Source organism: Muntiacus reevesi, chromosome 5, assembly GCF_963930625.1.
Source record: "Muntiacus reevesi chromosome 5, mMunRee1.1, whole genome shotgun sequence".
In the NCBI taxonomy this organism is placed as follows: domain Eukaryota; kingdom Metazoa; phylum Chordata; class Mammalia; order Artiodactyla; family Cervidae; genus Muntiacus; species Muntiacus reevesi.
The window spans coordinates 79,154,453-79,172,948 of record NC_089253.1 but is presented as its reverse complement, the minus strand read 5'-3'; the positions used below and the strand labels follow the sequence as shown (position 1 = coordinate 79,172,948).

General features: G+C 39.6%; 1 protein-coding gene across 2 annotated transcripts in view; it reads left to right on the top strand.

Annotated features, from left to right (window-relative positions):
• DESI2 (desumoylating isopeptidase 2) overlaps positions 1–16,214 on the top strand; it is a 44,376-nt gene extending 28,162 nt beyond the window's left edge. The window contains exons 2-5 of one of the 2 annotated variants that reach the window (XM_065935602.1): positions 397–469; positions 3,091–3,184; positions 4,684–4,825; positions 12,852–16,214. In XM_065935602.1, the coding sequence (XP_065791674.1) occupies positions 397–469; positions 3,091–3,184; positions 4,684–4,825; positions 12,852–13,010 (468 nt within the window). In that variant the 3' untranslated portion in view covers positions 13,011–16,214. Of the gene's footprint in view, positions 1–396; positions 470–3,090; positions 3,185–4,683; positions 4,826–12,776 lie in introns of both variants that reach the window. The other variant, XM_065935601.1, reaches the window with a different exon arrangement.
• The last annotated feature ends 2,282 nt before the right edge of the window (positions 16,215–18,496 follow it).

The following is an 18,496-nucleotide window of genomic DNA, read 5'->3' as shown; positions in this document are numbered from 1 at the left end:
GGCTCCCCCATCCCTGGGAGTCTCCAGGCAAGAACACTGGAGTGGGTTGCCATTTCCTTCTCCAATGCATGAAAGTGAAACGTGAAAGTGAAGTCGCTCAGTCGTGTCCGACTCTCAGCGACCCCGTGGTCCTCCATCCATGGGATTTTCCAGGCAAGAGTACTGGAGTGGGGTGCCATTGCCTCCTCCGCCATATGGTATGTGGCACAGTCAAAGGCACAGAGATAAGATTGAATGTGCCATTATCATGGGAATTTCAGAGCTGTAAGGAAAATACCAAGAAATAGGGTTAGGAAGGCCTAAATATTCAGTAAAAGATTCAGGAAATAGTAGCCTCCTATAAGTGGGTTTGAATTATAAGTGAACAAATATACTGAATCTTTTCTTCCCCTCTAGTACTGGATGAACGAATACACTTCTTCCATCGGAATTGGAGTTTTTCATTCAGGAATTGAAGTATATGGCAGAGGTATGTGTGCAGTCTAAATATACTTTCTGAAGATTTTTCTCATTTAAAGGGGTTGCAAAATCATGACTGTAGCTCTTCCCCCACCTTTTTTTAAGTGCCATGCTTTATTGTAGAAAGTAGGAGAAAATCTCCCCGTATTTGTTTATACTGCATTTTGGAAAAATGCCCAAAATTGAATGTGTCTGAAGAGAAGGTACTCAAAGTACACACGTGTATATTGATTTAATTATCTTTTATTCTATATCCCGTGTCTTAGTCGATATTTTCCTTTTGAGATTGTTATACCATGACAGTTTTGCCTTAATCTATATTGACCTTCCTAAGAAACCTTTCACTTTGAAAAGATACAATGATATAAATAATCATTTTGGTTGGAAAAGGATTGGTGCTGGAACATCAATTTTGAAATACCAATTTCCTGAGGGAATTTCAGTAACTTGTTTTTGTAGACCTACAAATGTATAGTTATAAAGTTTAGAAATATTGCTGAGCAAATCCTGCCTTTGAGTATATGTTGCTTTTTGCTTAAGAATGATGGCCTTTGTCGTTAACTGAGCCCTTTTTATTCTTTATTATCATTCATTATAATAAACGTAGCTGGAACCACTCAAACCAAGCAGCTCTGTTTCAACAGCTTTTTCCTTTATTCTGATTCCCTCTCTTGGTACAAGATAATCCTGACCATGTTTTAAGTAGAATGTTCTTCATAAGACAGATCACGTTGCTGATTTCACCAAGGTTGTAGTAATATACTAGTTTGAATCATAAGCTCATCCTATAGCAGAAATGCTCTTATTTGCTTCAGCTAGGCAGTCTTTGTGACCTCTTAGATTATGCTACTGCAGTTTCCTCCCAATTACCGCTGAAGACTACATTTGTTGTTGTTTGGTTGCTAAGTCATGTCTGCTCTTTGCAACCCAGTGGTACCAGCTTAGCTAATACAAGGAAAAGGCTCATTGACTTACATGTGTCAGTGTGGTGTTTTGCTGTTCTGTTTTTATATGCTAAATTAGCTTCTTCTAGGTGCAGTGTACCATTTTAAATATTGGCTATAAAAATCTGCCATATAAGCTCCATTTTACTTGAAAGACTGCATCTACCAGAAAGCAGAGGGGTTTGTGTTGAGGGTTCCAGTGGTTGGTGTATTGATACAGGGGAAATTGTAGTCTGTGGGCTTGGTCCCTGTTTGATGTGGCTTTTGCCAAAGTTGCGTGGATGTTCGTTTTTAACTGAATTTGAGTGACATGTTACAGTTTTTAAAGTGCCATCGATTTTGGAACCCCATGACCACACTACTCTGAGGTAGATTGGAGCATGGGGCATCCATTTTTCAGGTGAAGAAACAAGCTCAAACCTGCAGAAAGTCATACTGCTAATTAACAAAACTGAGACTTGAACCCAAGTATTCTCATATACTAGTCCATTATCCTTTTATCTGCCTGATCATTGTTCCTATTCATAAAATGACTTAGGAATAATTAGAAACATGGTTCAAAAGAGCAAAACCAGAACCAACTACATTCCTAAAAGTGAATTATTGTTTCTTGAATAGATGAATAAGTGGGCCTACAATTTTACTATAATTGAGAAAGTTAAAAATTGAAATATGAAAAAAAAAAAAAAAAAAATTGAAATATGATTTTTCCATGTCTAACCTTATCTACAATGTTTTATAAAGTTCTGTTATTAAAAAGTTGTATGTTTCAGAATTAAATGCTTTCTTATTCTACATTATTGTTGTTTCTTCTGAAAGATCTGAATCAAAAGTAAACTTAGAATTGCCTTGTTCTTTCCCATGCTTTGTTCTAAAACCTTTAAGATTATATTTAATAAATTTAAGTGACAGTATTAATTTAAGCATTTGTTTAGAATTCTTTAAATAAGACTACTACGATTTTCCACTTAAATATCAAAGTATCTCATACCATAATTGTCGCCAGAAGTTTTATTTCCTTCCTGATTTGAAGCCATTCTTCATTTTCATTCTGCATAAGAGTTTGTATCTGATCAGTCTGGATGTACATTCACTGTAATACAAGTTGCTGTCTCCTAGCTTAAAAATGTGCTGTGGAGTGTGTGTGTCTGTGTGTCAGTGGTAGTGTATGTTAATTTTTCAGCTTATTTTTTCTTGAATGAGGGGGACTGAATTCCAATTTTCTGTTTCCTAATGTTTCATTCTTAATCAGAGATAACCAAGAGTCTTAATCCCAAGAACCTTGAAAACTCATTGTTATTAGACAGTTTTTCCAGTAAAATGCAAGTTTGAAATTTGACCACTTTAATTTTTAATGGCACGTCACTGAACTGACCACCTATGTACTCTGGCGTTATAGGGAAACAGGAACTTCTTTCTCTTTTGAGTGCTAGGCACTCTCCTCTAGCCATTATAAAGTAAACAGAGAAGTCAGAATTACCTTTGAGCATCTTTTATTAGAGTTTCAAGTCTTGCGTCAACTGTTCTATACAAGTAATAGCTAAATGAGATATTTGTGAAAGCATTACTAAATTTAAAAATATTTAGATGGTATCATTATTATCTTCATCATTTATTAAATCTAATTCAACATACTGGTTAAATTTTATGTGATAAATACTAAAAATCATGAGTTTTCTCTTTTCAGAATTTGCTTATGGTGGCCATCCTTATCCCTTTTCTGGAATATTTGAAATTTCCCCAGGAAATGCTTCTGAACTAGGAGAAACATTTAAATTTAAGTAAGTAGGGAGGATAATTTTTATTACACTGTCTTAGGTGCCAAAACTTGTATTCAGGCATACAGAATTCATTCTGTAGATTAAAAAAATAAAGGAAGTTAAAATGTTTCTTCAATGTTGTTTTAGTTGCTAATGCTTTAACATCAAATCTAAGTTGTGTAAATAGTAATCAGCCAGATAAAGTGCCTGAAAGAAGCTAGTCTGTTGTTCTTATTGAGGACCCATGAAAGTTATTTTGTCTACTTTACAAATGTTTTTACCTTGATGTAAGATTCTGCTTTAACAGATTTTCCTATCGAATGATTGCTTCCCTCAGTTTCCTATTTGGAGGGAGATGGAGGAAAGATTAATTGTGACCTACCTAACACTCTTAAGAATCTCTTCATTTTCCCAGTGAAAGGGACACTGTTTATAAACTTGAAATAACTAAAATAAACTGAATAGATTAGCTGAGAAAGTATTGTTAAGGTATTATATGCACTGACAGACCTAAAAATATATGGATATGAGTGTACTCTGGAGCCTTGGGAGTAGTAAAAAGCACTGAAAACCTACTGCTAATGCTACTAATCAAATTGTCATTCCTTAATTAAGTTTTATATTTAAAATGATATTTAGAATCTTAGTTTCAAGGAGCTTTAAAGAAACTTCTAGGCCTATAATGGTTGCCAAGTGAAAATAATGAAATGAGGTTATAACACTGAAATTCAGTATAGGGCTATACCCTTTTATCACTACTAAGTTAATGGTTCTCTTAGCCTATAACCAATTTTAAATATTTACACACATAAGTGCTATAATGCCAGCCTGAATCCATCTGTTAGGTCTCCCTTTTGTCAAAACTCCTAGATAAAAGGATTTTCTGAGTGTTGTCAGCTTTCTTGGATTCTAACTTGTATCTGACTAAAATTGTACTCTCTGTTGAATAATGTCTATTGCATTTCAGGGTAGTAGTTTAGGAGCGGTGGGGGGTTGATTTGTTTTTTGGTTTGGTGTATTGTTTAGAAGGGGTTTGTTTTTATGATGCCTTTTTTTAAATTAGTCATTTGACAGTTGACTGCAGCCCAGTGGCTGACAACTTAAAAGATGATTTTTAAGTGAGAATATGACCAACCATTTGATGGCAGCTGTAATTAAGCAAGAATATTTGCAGCATGAATCTGGTGCTCTAGTAATGTAAATTCTAATACAATAGTAATAAAAATAACTGTGATATCACATTTTTAATATAATACTGTTTAATAAGGGAAATGACTTATTTTGCGTTTGTATTATTTAGAAGTGGTATACTTAAGAGTTTATTGCTTTTAAAAAGTAGAAACTAAAATAATCAGATTATTAAAATACTTCATTTACTTTTTAGTCATAACATTAACCCTGCTTTGTTAAACATCCATCATAATATTCCTGGAAATAAGCATTTCTGGAAATAAGTCTTTAAGCATGCCTATAATATAACTCACACAGCTATATTCTCTTTTTTCTTTTTTCTCTTTAAGAGAAGCTGTTGTTTTAGGGAGCACTGACTTCCTAGAAGATGATATAGAAAAAATTGTGGAAGAATTGGGAAAAGAATACAAAGGCAATGCCTATCATTTGATGCATAAAAATTGCAATCACTTTTCTTCGGCTTTATCAGAGGTAAATTTTATTCTAAAAGTTCTTCAAATAAATAACATTTACTCATATACCTACTGCCCCACTATATTTAGCAAGCTATTTTTTTCTGTTGATTTACATTGTGTAATATATGGTATTTTATTTCTTTTCTGTGACTGTTTCTTAATAGTGACCTTTCCAAAGTTGGTAACTTTAGACTCAGCACAGTTTGGGGGTTTTTTACATTATGCATTCAATTTTTTAAAATATTTTTATTTTGTTTTGGAGTATAGCCAATTAACAGTGTTGTGATAGTTTCAAGTGAACAGCAGAGGGATTCAGCCATCCACGTACATGCGTCCATTCTCCTCCAAACTCTCCCTCCCATCCAGGCTGCCGCGTAAAATTGAGCAGAGTTCCCTGTGCTGTAGGAGGACCTTGTTGATTATCTATTTTAAATACAGCAGTGTGTACATGTCCATCCCAAACTCCTTTACTATCCTCCCCCTCTCCAACTCCCAACCATAAGTTCATTTAGAGTCAGCACAGTTTTAAATTGTAATTCTAGTCATGATCTAGCAACTGTGTAGAGTGAGTACAATAATGAGTCGCTTCTTATTCTAATTTATTTTATTATAGCTTTATATTTTCACTTAAATTAATGCCAAGGGGATTGGGGGAAAAAATCATAAAAAATTAATGCCTAAGTGACTTCCACTTCTTAGCCAATAGGATTCCTCTTTTCCTAACTTTTAGTTGCCAACTTGAACTTTTTTCTGGCTCTTACTTATTAATAAGTGATTCATTTCTCCTATCTAGAAATTTTACTCTGCCAGTCATCACACAGGCACTTACTGCCTTCCCAGTTCTTGGATGCCAAGCAGAAAACCTAAAGTAGATCCAAATTAAAGGACCTTAAAAAAGAAAATGGAGGGAAGAAAGTTAAAAGATTATAAAATAAGGTCTGGAGAATTAAATCGCACTTGAAACCGCTTCCCAGCTTTCTGACACTTAGCAGATGGTCACAGTGGCCACTTCGAGTGCATTCTGTACTTCGAGTACAGAATGGTGAAATCTGTAAAGGAGAATATGAGCTGCAGCTTCAGTGACCTTCTCTGCAGAGCCGCTTAGCTAGCTGGCCCTTTTCACTGCCCTCCTGGCTTCCACAGCAGAGCTTTCAAACAGGACTGGGCACACTGTTGCTGTCCCTCTCCAGTTGTTTTCTGAGGACCAGTGGCGTGTTTGTAACATATACGCCATGGATGTTGACTGAAGCGTGTTGGAGGTGTCCCCAGAAAGGGGCTTGTCCTCCATCGGGACCATCTGAAATTGAGCGACTGACCACCTCTGTATTTCTCAGGCAGAGACATTGCTTTCCTGACTTGGTGATTATTGCCAAAAGCTGCAGGTTAGGGGAGAGCACATCGCCTGGCCTGTGACCCCTCCACCCTGTGACCACCCCTAACAGAACTTACTCTCAGCCCCATCTCGGGGCTGTTTCGGTGCAGGCCCCTTCATGAGTATCAGAGTTGAGTATCAGAATTCATTGCAGTTTGCAGCAACGGAGGGCTCACCTAACTCTGCTTTTCTCCACCCTGTCTCCTGGAGCACCCACCTGAGTAAGGTAGCTTGATTACCACATGCAGCCATCCCCAGAATCAGAGGGATCTTTTCTAGACCATTCTCTAGATCAATGACCAGGAGGAAAGGAGGGGTTGGCTATATAAACCCATTTTGAAATTTTCTGGAAATTCAGAATTTAATCCTGACTGATTGCTAATGTAATGCATCTAGCTGGTTAAATTATATAAAAATGTTTCCTCTGAAAACTCTTCTGTTTCTCATATATACTTCCCTTCCAAATCCAAACAAAAGGTCTGGGGGAGAGTAGGGTATTCTTTTTTTAATATCAACTTATGATTGCTGAATGTGACGTACTGATTTTGTAACAACAACAGCAACCAAAGAAAACCCTGGCCCCTGAGGAGGCCAGGATGGGTGAAGGCATTAATAATCTTTTCCCTCTCCCTGAGGAAGAACTTTTCATTCTGCCTGCCTCAGCTGCTGCAGGCACCTTGAATTCAGACAGGCCACTGAGCTTGTAATCACAGTGACAGCATTGGCTCAGGGAGAGCAGAGCGTGGCCCTCGCTCCTGCCCTCCCCACACCGAACATGAGCAGATGTCTTCCACACTCACGACGCTGATAACCTCGTGTCGTGGACAGACAGACAGAACTGCTTGGAACTGAGTGCCTTCAGGCTGTCCCTCTGAAACCAAGATGCAGCTCATTTTTCAGACTAGATTAGAAACCCTGGAGCAGAGGGCCCTGTCTATTTGGGCTGCTGCGACAAAATATTGTAGACTGGTGGCTTGTAAACAATAAGAATTTATTTCTCCCAGTTCTGGAGGCTTGGAAGTCCCAGGTCAGGGAGCTGGCCGACTTCAGGGCCTGGCGAGAGGCCTGCTTCCTGGCCTCCAGGCCGTCTTCTCTCTGTGTCCTCACCTGGCGGAAGCAGTGCAGAAGCTCCCCCATCTCTTCTGTAAGGCCGCTTACACCGCTCCTGACCTGATTACCTCCCGGAGGCCCCACCCCCAAATACCAGCACCGCGAGGGTTACAGCTGCCATGGGAATTTCGAGGGGATGCAGATGCTCTGTCTGTAGCAGGCCCATGGTGCTCCCCACAGTGAGAAACGCCTTGAGGGCCTTGTTAACCCTGTACTGCCTGACTAATGTTTGCGCTGCTTAGAGTGCCCTGACCGTACGCTTAGCTTCCAGTGGTACCCTCTGGTGTTTTCCTTCTGGGTACACCCTGACTATCCTGACATTGCTTCAGCCCTGAAAAGCTTTCAGGTTGGCTTCAGCTTACTGGCCAGCATTGTGCAGTGCCTAAATGGATACCTTAGACCAGATGAAGAAAGCTCATACTGAAACTGAAACTTTGATGGTTTCATGGAGTTTGTTTCAACTGGCCAAGTCTGGCACCCCTCAAGAGTGCAGCTGAGCTCAGCACTTCAAGTTGGGCTCAGTGCTACAGGGGGTCCTTTGATCATTTCTGCTGAGACAGCTTGGCTGAGGGGTGAACGTTGCCAGAAAAGTTAACAAAGCAGCCCGGAGACTGCTGTCCTTAAATACGCCTGCATGCAGAGTCATCCTTGGCTGCCTCTGAGAACTTGGTTTTCGGGAGGGTCCCACCTGCCCCAGACTCCCGCAGGTTAAGGGCTTATGTACCTGAACTGTCTGCATGATGGTGTGCCTTATGCTAAAGCCCTGCTTTGGTTCTGGGAGTCCACAGTTTTAAGTGCGTGCTAGGGACGGGGCCTGTGTGACCAGGCCTATAAAACCTGGATGTTAGGTCTCTCGTGCTCCCCTAGAAGTAAATATTCCACGTGTGTTGCCACAGCTGCTTCTCCCATGTGACTCCACGATGAAGAGGACCTTTGAAAGCTTGTGCCTGATTTCCTCTGGACTTTGCCCTATGCCTTTTTTCTTGCTAATTTTGTATTTTTTTTACCATAATAAATCATAGCTGTGAATACAGCTATATGCCAAGTCCAGTGAGTCCCTTCAACTAATCATCTAACCCGGAGATGGTCTTCGGGACTCCTGATAGAGTTCCCTATCATTCTCCAAAGGTAATAGATCTTTTCAGAATGTAGTATAACTATAGATTCCCCCCCACCCCCGCCCCAGATTTAAAAATAATCGATATATTTCAGTTCAGTGCAGTTACTGTCCTTGTCCTATTTTTTATCAATGGGATTCTCTTTAAGTCAGCTTCTGAGTCTTTTAATATGCTAATTTTTAAAAAATTTTTATTGGAGTTTAGTTGCTTTACAACGTATGTTAGTGTTTGCTGTACAGTGAAGTGAATCAGCTACACGTGTACATACCCCCTTTTTGGGTTTCGTTCCCATCTAGGTCACCACAGAGCATTGAGTCGTGTACTCTGTGTATACGGTAGGTTCCCACTCGTTACCTGCTGTGTACGTAGTAGCGTATATACATCAGTCCCAGTTCATCCCACCCTGACCTCGTTCATCTTTAGTAGCCTTCTTGGTTTTTGGTATAATGAGATATTCCAGGCTCATCTATGTATTTCCTACCTCAGAACTGTTTCCTTCTAGTAAATATTTAGAAATCTTAATCTGGGCATTAGGGTTGCTCCTTGCTAGTGCGTTGGTGATAGTTTCTAGATTTTTTTTTTTTTCTGCAGTAGACAGAGCTAGGACTTTTTTTTACAGATTCGCTTCTCAGAGAAAGCAATGGCACCCCACTCCAGTACTCTTGCCTGGAAAATTCCATGGACGGAGGAGCCTGGTAGCCTGCAGTCCATGGGGTCATGAAGAGTGGGACTTAACTGAGCAACTTCACTTTCACTTTTCACTTTTATGCAGTGGAGAAGGAAATTGCAACCCACTCCAGTGTTCTTGCCTGGAGAATCCCAGGGATAGGGTCACACAGAGTCGGACACAACTGAAGTGACTTAACAGTAGCAGTGGTGTTTCAACTTAAAATTCAGGCTATAGGATTTTTACTTAACCTTATCAATAGTATATCTGTACTTTGCTATGCCAGGTATAAGATCCTGTTTCTCAACAATAACATAATTACCCATTCATCTTAATCCCTCTATACCTAAAGCAACCTTAGAGGAGTAGTATAACCTCTGCCACCAACAATATGACTACTGAAAAGTAGAAGTTTTTTGCAGTTCTATTTTTAGAGTATGGCTCAATAAAAGTAACTGTGTTTTATAGTTGAAATAATTTTTTTTCTTGTGTGGTTATGCCACCAGTTTACTACACAGGGTCCTTGTTTCATTGATCCTCTTTTTGGTTCGGCGATGCTTTTTTGTTTAATTTTGTGTTTATATAAAGTCTTTTCATAGTTCCACAGTCAAATGTTGGAGAAAGAAAAAACAAAATGTGTTCATAGCTTTCTAGCTTCTCAATATCCACTCCCCTCCACCCTTCTTCCTTGGCCTCTAGAACTGTAAGAGAAAAAATTGGATTGTTTTAGCCACTGAGTTTCTGACAGTTTGTTAACGTTGCCCCGGGGAACCAGTACAGATGTTGGTACCTAGAGATGGGCCACTACTCTAACAATACCTTTACCAGTGTGCAGTTGGTTTTAGAATTAGGTGATTGGTAAAGGCTGGAGCAATAATGAGTTTGATAGAAAAAACCTGGATTGCCTTGAACAAACTTAGTAGAAATATTGAATATATAGATATTAAAGGTGCTGCTGGTGAGGGCTCAGAAGGAAATAAATAACATGTTATTGGAAACTAGAGGAAAGGAAATCTTTGTTATATAGTGACAGGAAGCTTCGCTGAATTTTGTCCAGAAGTTTTGTGGAAAGCAGAACTATAAACATTAAACTTGAATGTTTAGCTGATGAGATTTCCAAGCAAAGTGTTCAAGGTATTCTTTCTGCTTAAGCACAAAGGAAAAAAAAGAAATGAACAAAGAAAGATAAAATGAGGAAAGAAAAGTTAAGCGACAGAGGAGTCAGAACTTAATGATTTGGAATTGTTCAGCCTCTCCAGGTGGAAAAGATGATAAAAGTAGGGACTTTTCTGTTAGGAAAGCATATTGTAAAGAGAAGGCCCAAGGGTGTGACTGGGTAACAATTTGCTGCTGTTAAAGAGATTAAAGATTCAACTCCTGGATCCTTTCAACCATCTTGGGAAATCAGGGATAGAAATGGAATCTTCCAGGAGAGATCTATAGAGGAACCTCATATCTCGTGGAGTGAATCCCATGATGTACACAGGAGACTCAACATTTTTGAGGTTGTTATGTTAGTAGAAACACTGCCAGCTTGAAATAAAAGGGACAGAGAAAGGACAAAATGAAAGATGATTCTTGGATTCTATAGGCAGGAAACAGGCTTGTGAAAAAGGATGATTTCGTGGGCCCAGACAACAGAACTGAGGACCACAGAGGATTAGTCCCAAGCCTTGTAACCTAATGGAGTTTGCCCTGTCAGATTTTGAAATTGCTTAGGACTAATAATTCCTTCCTGCCTTCCGTGTTCTCCCTTTTATAACAGGAATGTGGGTGATTTACTCTGCCTATCCACCATTATATTTGGGGAGCATCCTATACACACTTCTCTCTACTTTTTTTTTTCACTTAACATTATAGCGTGGAGTTTATTCTGTAACAGCTGAATGATCCTCCTTGTTTGGATGCACCAAAATGTCAGTTTCCTATTAATGACATTTGGGTTATTTTTAGTCTTTGGCTATTACAAACAGTGCTGTAATTAATAACCCTGTGCATACCTCTTTTCAGTAAATTCTTAGTAAGATTACCAAATTCATGCTAAATGCAAAAGTAATTTTTTTATATGAATCAAATATTTTTTATCACTTTTCACAGTAAGAAATATATTTTATATCATGATCTAGATATGTACACATAATTAAAACAAATATCCAAAAAAAAATAAAACAAGTATCACAGATACCCTATTATCTACAGTTTATTTCATTTTAAGAATTCAAGTTACAGTGCTAAATGACCTACTTATGAATCTTGACTCAAAGGTTAATAAAAGACATTGGGTTGATTGAGGATCTGCACACATTTTTAAAAGAGCCATATAGTAAATATTTTAGGCCTGTGATTCCACTCTGTCTCTGCCATGGTAGCCCAAGAAGCATAGGCCTTAAGAAGGGGCATGGCTGTGTTGCAGTAAAATTTTTATTTATAAAAACAGGTGGCTTTAGCTTACAGAACTCTGTTTTAGGTTAATCTAGCCAGCCCTGGATGTTGAGATGAAGTCAGCTTCCCATGAAGTACATTCATACATGGAGAAATAAAATCAGGATTTAGGAAGGACAATGAAGAAAACCACTTGGATAGTCAACAGTGGCTTGTTACATTAACCTAACTATTCCTAGTCACCACTTCTGTGATGACCTTCAAATATACAAATCCCCCTAATTATGTCTTGGGTGTAAAATGTAATGGAATACTTGTTTGCCTGTGTTTTTTAGAATAAACAGATAGGAATGGAATAATAAAAGGTCATTGCTCAGCTTTCCCCCAGATCTACTTCATGCACATTCTTCAAGTATGTTTAAGTACTCTCTGCCTCTCAGGGCTTCCAGGCAGTGTAATCAAAAATGATCAAAACTTTCTACTTTCCCCCCAGTTGAGACCACCCTCTAGCTTTGTAGTTAAGACAGAAACATAGTGTTTAAATGAAGCCATTAAGGCATAGGGCTAAAATGTCACATTGCTTGATTACAGGTGCCAGCTTATTTACATTTTAGCTAATTTTTGGACATAAGATACTTTGAAACCAACAAAGCTAAACTAACTGATACTTCACTTCTGGATCATAATTATAATGATTATAATTTTTTACATGATTGGAGGCAACACCACCACAGGGACAATGAAGCATGGCCTGGTTAAGCCCAGTTTCGACGATGGAAGGAAAGGAGGGTAATAAAGTTAGTATTATAAGAGACCTAATTCATACCATTTGCAGTTGGAAAAAGATGAGGCTTACAAGTTCTTTTTTTTTCCATTTATTTTTATTAGTTGGAGGCTAATTACTTTACAAACAAGTTCTAAGGATAAGGATCAGAACTGCCTGGAACTCCTGTTACTTGAATAATATTTTCTTTCACACATCTTTTCTTCTGTGTTCAAAATACTTCTACAAGCATCTCCAGGGAGTTGCAAAGAGCAAAGAAAGGAACCAAATGGAATTAGCTTGATTTTATAGATGTAAAAAATAAGCAGCTTAACAAAGTTCTTCAGAAAAGAAGGGACAGAGCTGACGATAGGGAGACCCCAGGCCTCTGAGTTAAGGACCGGCTTGTCATCAAAGGCTGGAAGTAACAGCACCAAAGGATATGGAGCAGTGGCTTTTCTGCGTATCCGCCTGCCTCCCTGGCCCTCCACTCCTTGGCAGCGGACCAGATAACCTCAATCTCTCACCTAATGCTACACTTCTTCTCCTCTGTAGATTCTCTGTGGGAAAGAGATTCCTCGCTGGATCAATCGGCTTGCCTACTTCAGCTCCTGTATACCTTTTCTACAGAGTTGCCTCCCAAAGGAGTGGCTCACGCCTGCAGCCCTGCAGTCCAGCGTCAGCCAGGAGCTCCAGGACGAACTGGAGGAAGCAGAGGACGCTGCAGCCTCGGCTTCCATGGCCAGCACCACCGCAGGCTCCAGACCTGGGCGCCACACCAAACTATAACTGTCTCCAAAGTCACACATTCAGGACTGTCTGTGGCAGTTGACTATCAGTAGAGAAAAGTAAAAGAATAAACGTCCTTTGGATATTTTGTATGCAAAGATGGCTCTCCCCCAAATCCCAGTTTTTCAGCTCAGGATTATATTTGTAATCAAAAACAAAACAAAAAAAAGAAATCACTTGGCGCAGGAGGGAGAACTTTGTATGAAGCTGCCCTCTGTTTTTTTTACCCACTTGTAAATTTGGATTTATTTCTTCTGTTTTATACAAGCTCTGTTAAGTTATGTTTACAGTATTTTGTATCACTGTTTACAAATCTTGCATGGACTCCTGCCACCATGAAAGAAGAAAATCGTGTCTTCAGAACTTAGGCAGGTAATCTTTGTTCACTTGTGACCCTTGCCCGAGCTATGGCACACGTGATAGGCACAGAGGAAGGTACTCTCCGTTAGAGCCACCATGACCTGCTTAAGAATTGTCTTTCAGGTTTGTCTTTGTTCTTGTTCCCCTTTGGGCACCAGGGGGCACAGAGTGAAGGAGCACACAGCCCTGCGGGCTCAGGACCTTGGTCCCCGTGAGAGGCGCCCGCGCGGTGCTCTCAGTGCGCCTTCCTCTCCAAGTAGCACATCGCCCGGGGTTCCCGCTGAACGGTTGCTTTCATCCCAAATATCCGTCCACCTCCAGGGGGTGGTGCACTCTTGTGTCAGTCTGGCTTTGATGCCTCTGATTCTGTAAGTAAGATGTTTTTCGTTAAAGATATTCTTGCTGGCAACAAGTGTTTTTGCACATGCACTGGGGGGGCTTCATTTTTATTTTAGTATGTATCAATATCCTCCCTGCACAGGATTTTGTACATGGGGCAGGAGTATCCTAAGTGGTAGCCTTCTGAGTAGCAGTGTGAGTTGACATTCAACTGCTTTTAACTATTCAGGCTACCTTTTATACTACATCTTGAAACTAGAGTCTAAACGAACACTTTCCAAAAAAGTGAATACTTGGATATTTTAAGCATTTTATGTTCCCTACCAGAAAGACTATGTTGAAGTTTATTAGTTTGTTATGGGAGTAGTTTCACCTCATAATTAGTCTCATTGACCTCATGTGGAAAACACATATTTATGTGTCTTTATGTGTCTTAGACTTCCATCTTTTTCTCTTCTCCCAAATGTATGTGTCTTACATGACCTACTCTAAAAATGAAGTTGTCACCCCAGGTAAGTCCTCATTAGCAAGGAATCTGTCTGTTCACGTCTACTCCCAGTTTGACCCTTGGATGTAAGAGCCAAGTCATTACATGTCAGATTCAATTTTTCTGCCTTAAGAATGAATGTCCTATATAAAATATTGGATGCAGTGTATAAATTATCCAAGGCAGTGACTTCAGCTTTATATATATTGTTAGTTTTAAAATCATCTACATTTATTTAAACTTCTAGATGGGATTGTTTGCTATTACTCTTTGTAAAGATACATATCTTTCAGTAAACTACATTTTTAACTTTTCCATAAGCTGATTTTGAGTCGTTTTATCAAATAAAGCACACCCTGTTCATAGGGAAAATAAACCTTGGGTTTGACCTGAGGAAAATGAAGCCACTTAACCTAATCATGCTTTTGACTGTTTTGCTTCTGGAGAGGAAAGCCTTTATGAGTTATTCTCAGTTCTTTGGGAGGGGCAGAGCACTTGTTTTAAGAGATGGGCCAGAAAGGAATATATGATCTTTATGAGACGTTGACTCGGTTCAGGTCTATAAGTGAAATTGAGAATAAAATGCAAAGACTCTGATAGTGAATCAGTTCAGTGCAGTTTGCTTGGGATATATTTTTTTTTTAATTTGGTGGATTCCAGTTTTTTTCTTATCCATTCAAAATATACACGATTTAAGTCTGTGCTGCTGACACCCATGAAGGAGTGGCCATTGTTTAGGCACTTCTTGGTGAGTAGCCAGGAACCTTCTACCTTTGCTCATCCAGATTCCAGCACCTCAGCACACAAATGATTTTATTGTGATTTTGTTGTATTTGTTTTCATCTGCAGCAACTGGGGTTTAAAAATAGTGTAAAGGGTCTTAGTAAAAATAAATAATGGCCTAAAAGGCCAATTATCCATAGAATCAGCAGATAAAATTCTGGACATGAGATTGTTGGCAGTCTAATTGTACTTGAGGTTGAGAAAATAAGTGTCTTTAGAAAATCTCATTTAAGTCCATTTGTTCACTGCAGTTCAAAATTGAGGATGAATTTAATTAACTAGCGTTTAGCCACCTTCCCTTGCCCTTGAAGGAAAAGCCTCTTGTTCTCAACCTGATCTCTGTTAAGAAAAATCCTATATAAAAATTCAGGTCATTAAGATACATGTGATACGATGGCATCAGATGTTCTCTCTGTAGCTGTAACCAAGTGAAACTCATTTCTCATGGTGGGTTGGGCAGTAATAGTGTTAAAGAGGGTCGGGAGCTGCTGGTTTCTGCTGTTTGTTCTCAGTGCCCTTTGGTTTCCGTTTTTTTCTTTTTCTCAACCCTAAGAAGGGGGCATCAGTTTTGGAAAGCGCGGCCTGTGGCATGGTAGAAGGCGGTGATGCAGCAGAATCCAGCCCACTGTTGCTCTGACCCACAGCAATAGTGCAAGTTACCTTCACCAGCATTTGTACAGAGCAGGGAATTCTGGTTTTCGCCAATTGATAGCATTGTGTGTATGAGGAGATTCAACCCTACAGACAGCTGCGGGACTCTGTATCCATGGCTTCTTTCCATCACAAAACGGGTAGAAACATGTTCACTGCTTCAGGGTTCTAATCTGTGTCGTCTTACGGCTCCATTTCTATAAGATACTCTGTAATTTTGATACATGCTGTATTTTCTTTCAGTGACTAAGTTTAAAAGGCGTGGGTTCTGTTCAGCAAATTGGCCATACTGCCACTGTTCCCCTTCCCTTCAGTATGGTTTAGCAGCTCAGTCATTAGGCTTTCATTGTCTACCCAGTCAATACGCATCTTCACTGTTTGAAAGATGTTAACAGCAGTTGGAGAATCTTCATGAACCTGAAGATTTATTTCTTGTGAATTTGAATGCAAATGTACTGTCATTCATAGTGTTTATATGAAAAAATACCAGGAATCTTCACTTTTGCTACCTTGATATAGCATTGGGCTATCATGTTAACAACATTGAAATACATCAATTTATTAAAAAATACTTTTATAAGAAATGTTTTATAGTGTTTTCTGACCTCCAGAAGACTGAAAATGTTATATATTTGTGGGGGTGGGGTACTGTTTTTATTTACATTTTTTTTGTTTATACAGTTTTAAAAGCTACACTCCATTTACAGATTACAGGTACTTCTAGACTGGTGGGGATAAGGGTAGGGCCCCCGCTATCCCTGAACACACTCCCCGTCTAGAAGGACCCGGCTCTGTCCCCGCGTTGGAACAGTGCATTCTGTGGTCTCTCTTACACCCACTAGGGAGATTATTTGTAAAACTCAAGAATCCCGTCTGCTCTGCAGAGACATAGTCCACCCTCCTCCATTGTATATTCCTCTTGTATTTTTACTCCCATGTATTCCTGCTGAACTTCAGGTCCGTGGACCAGCTCCTGAATGGTCAAAGCATAACCACACATGCTCCCAGGCAGCAGTGCCAGCCCCGACCTCTGGGGGGTGGAGGCAAAGCTGGGGAGGAAGAATATGCCCCCTTGTGTCCGCTGGGAGTGCAGGGGAGAGACCTGTGGGGGAATGGCCCCCACTGTCCCTGGACACACACTGCCCGTCTAGAAGCACCACACGAGCAGGAACCTGGGTGACTGTGCTCCTAGTTTCTTGCAAACCTATTCTGCTCTGCACCTCCAACCTGACCCTTCCCCCGTCTTCATTTTGTACCTAGTCCCTCCACAAACTCAAAAACTTCACAAGTGGTGGCTAGGGCTTCCCTGGTGATCCAGTAGTTAAGACCGCTTCCACTGCAGAAGGTGCAGGTTCAATCCCTGGTTGGGGAACTAAGATCCCGCATGCCACGTGATGCAGCCAAAAAAAATAATAATGGTGGCCGTTTATGATCTGTCAATGCCTGTTCACTCTCTGCTAACTAGGAATGATCTACAACTCATTTGTTCTCAAGGACAGAAACCAAAGGGGAGCTTTCCCCCAAGTCTAAATAGGTTTTTAATAGACAACTCCAGTCTGGTAAAGCAACTGGTCTTACCTGTAGAAAGGATGCCAAATACACTGAGGGACAATGGTCTTTACTCTCCCATTATCTGCTCCCGAAGTTCTCATCACCCAGATACTGACCTAGTTCTCAGGGTGCAGAAGTCTGTGCTAATAAAGAAGAATGCTCCGAGCTATGCATTGCAAGAGGTCGATTAGAAGCACGAAGCCACTTAGTTCCTTACGGATTCTGAACCCAGAGGACTGCTGAGCCCTCTCAAGCTTGTCTCTCTGATCGTTTCCCCAAAAGGAAGATCCTCCCCAAGAGGATTATGCTTTGTTCCAGTGGGAGGTGTGAATAGTTTCCATCTTGTCAAGGCCAAGGGGAAAACTAGGGTTAAGCAAGTGTGTTTAGTCGCTCAGTTTTGTCCAACTCTTTGCAACCCCATGGACTACAGCCAGCCAGGCCCGTCTATCCATGGGGATTCTCCAGGAAAGCGTACTGGAGTGGGTTACCATGCCCTCTTCCAGGGGATCTTCCCAACCCAGGAATCGAACCAAGTTCTCCTGCATGGCAAGTGGATTCTTTACCAACTCAGCCACCAGGGAAGCCCAAGTTGTTAAGAAAGGCCTGCTCTCAGTTCCAGCTCAGGAAAGCATTCATCTCCACTTTGCTGTACGGTAGAAACTAACACAACATTGAAAAGCAACTCTACTCCAGGAAAAAAAAATTTTAATAAAAATAGGCCCCAAAATATGTGGCCTCAACTAAAATATGGATTTGAATTTGCTTTTAAAAAATGTAGACATATTTGTAATTCCACCACACTGTTTATGTCAATAAATAATAACTGTGATAAAATATTTCCTTCAGGGATAAGAAACTAATAGGTCAACAACAGAGAAAAATTGTTAAAATACTGGAGAATAATGACCTAAAATACATTAAAGCTTGAGCTGAACATGCTTCTTAAATAGTTAATGTCCAATATTAAATGTTTTATTTAATTGCCCATTGTTTGATAAATATTAATGTAAAATATTAAAACCAGTGACCAGTAAGATAAAACAACATGTATTGTTTTAAAATGTATTATAAATATTATAACCCGGGTTGTATGTATATGCTTTAAAAGTTTTGAGAAAAAACTGAAAAAAAAAATGACCTTTAAAATTACATAAATAAATTATGAATAGTATATTTTAAAATTGGAACATAGCAATAAAATTTATGATCCTACAGATCATTAAAAAAAAATCGGGCAGTTGACCTCGGTATTGGGGGAGGTTCTTCTGCCCCTGTGTTTCTCCTTTCCTGTCACACAGAACACCCTACTGGTGAC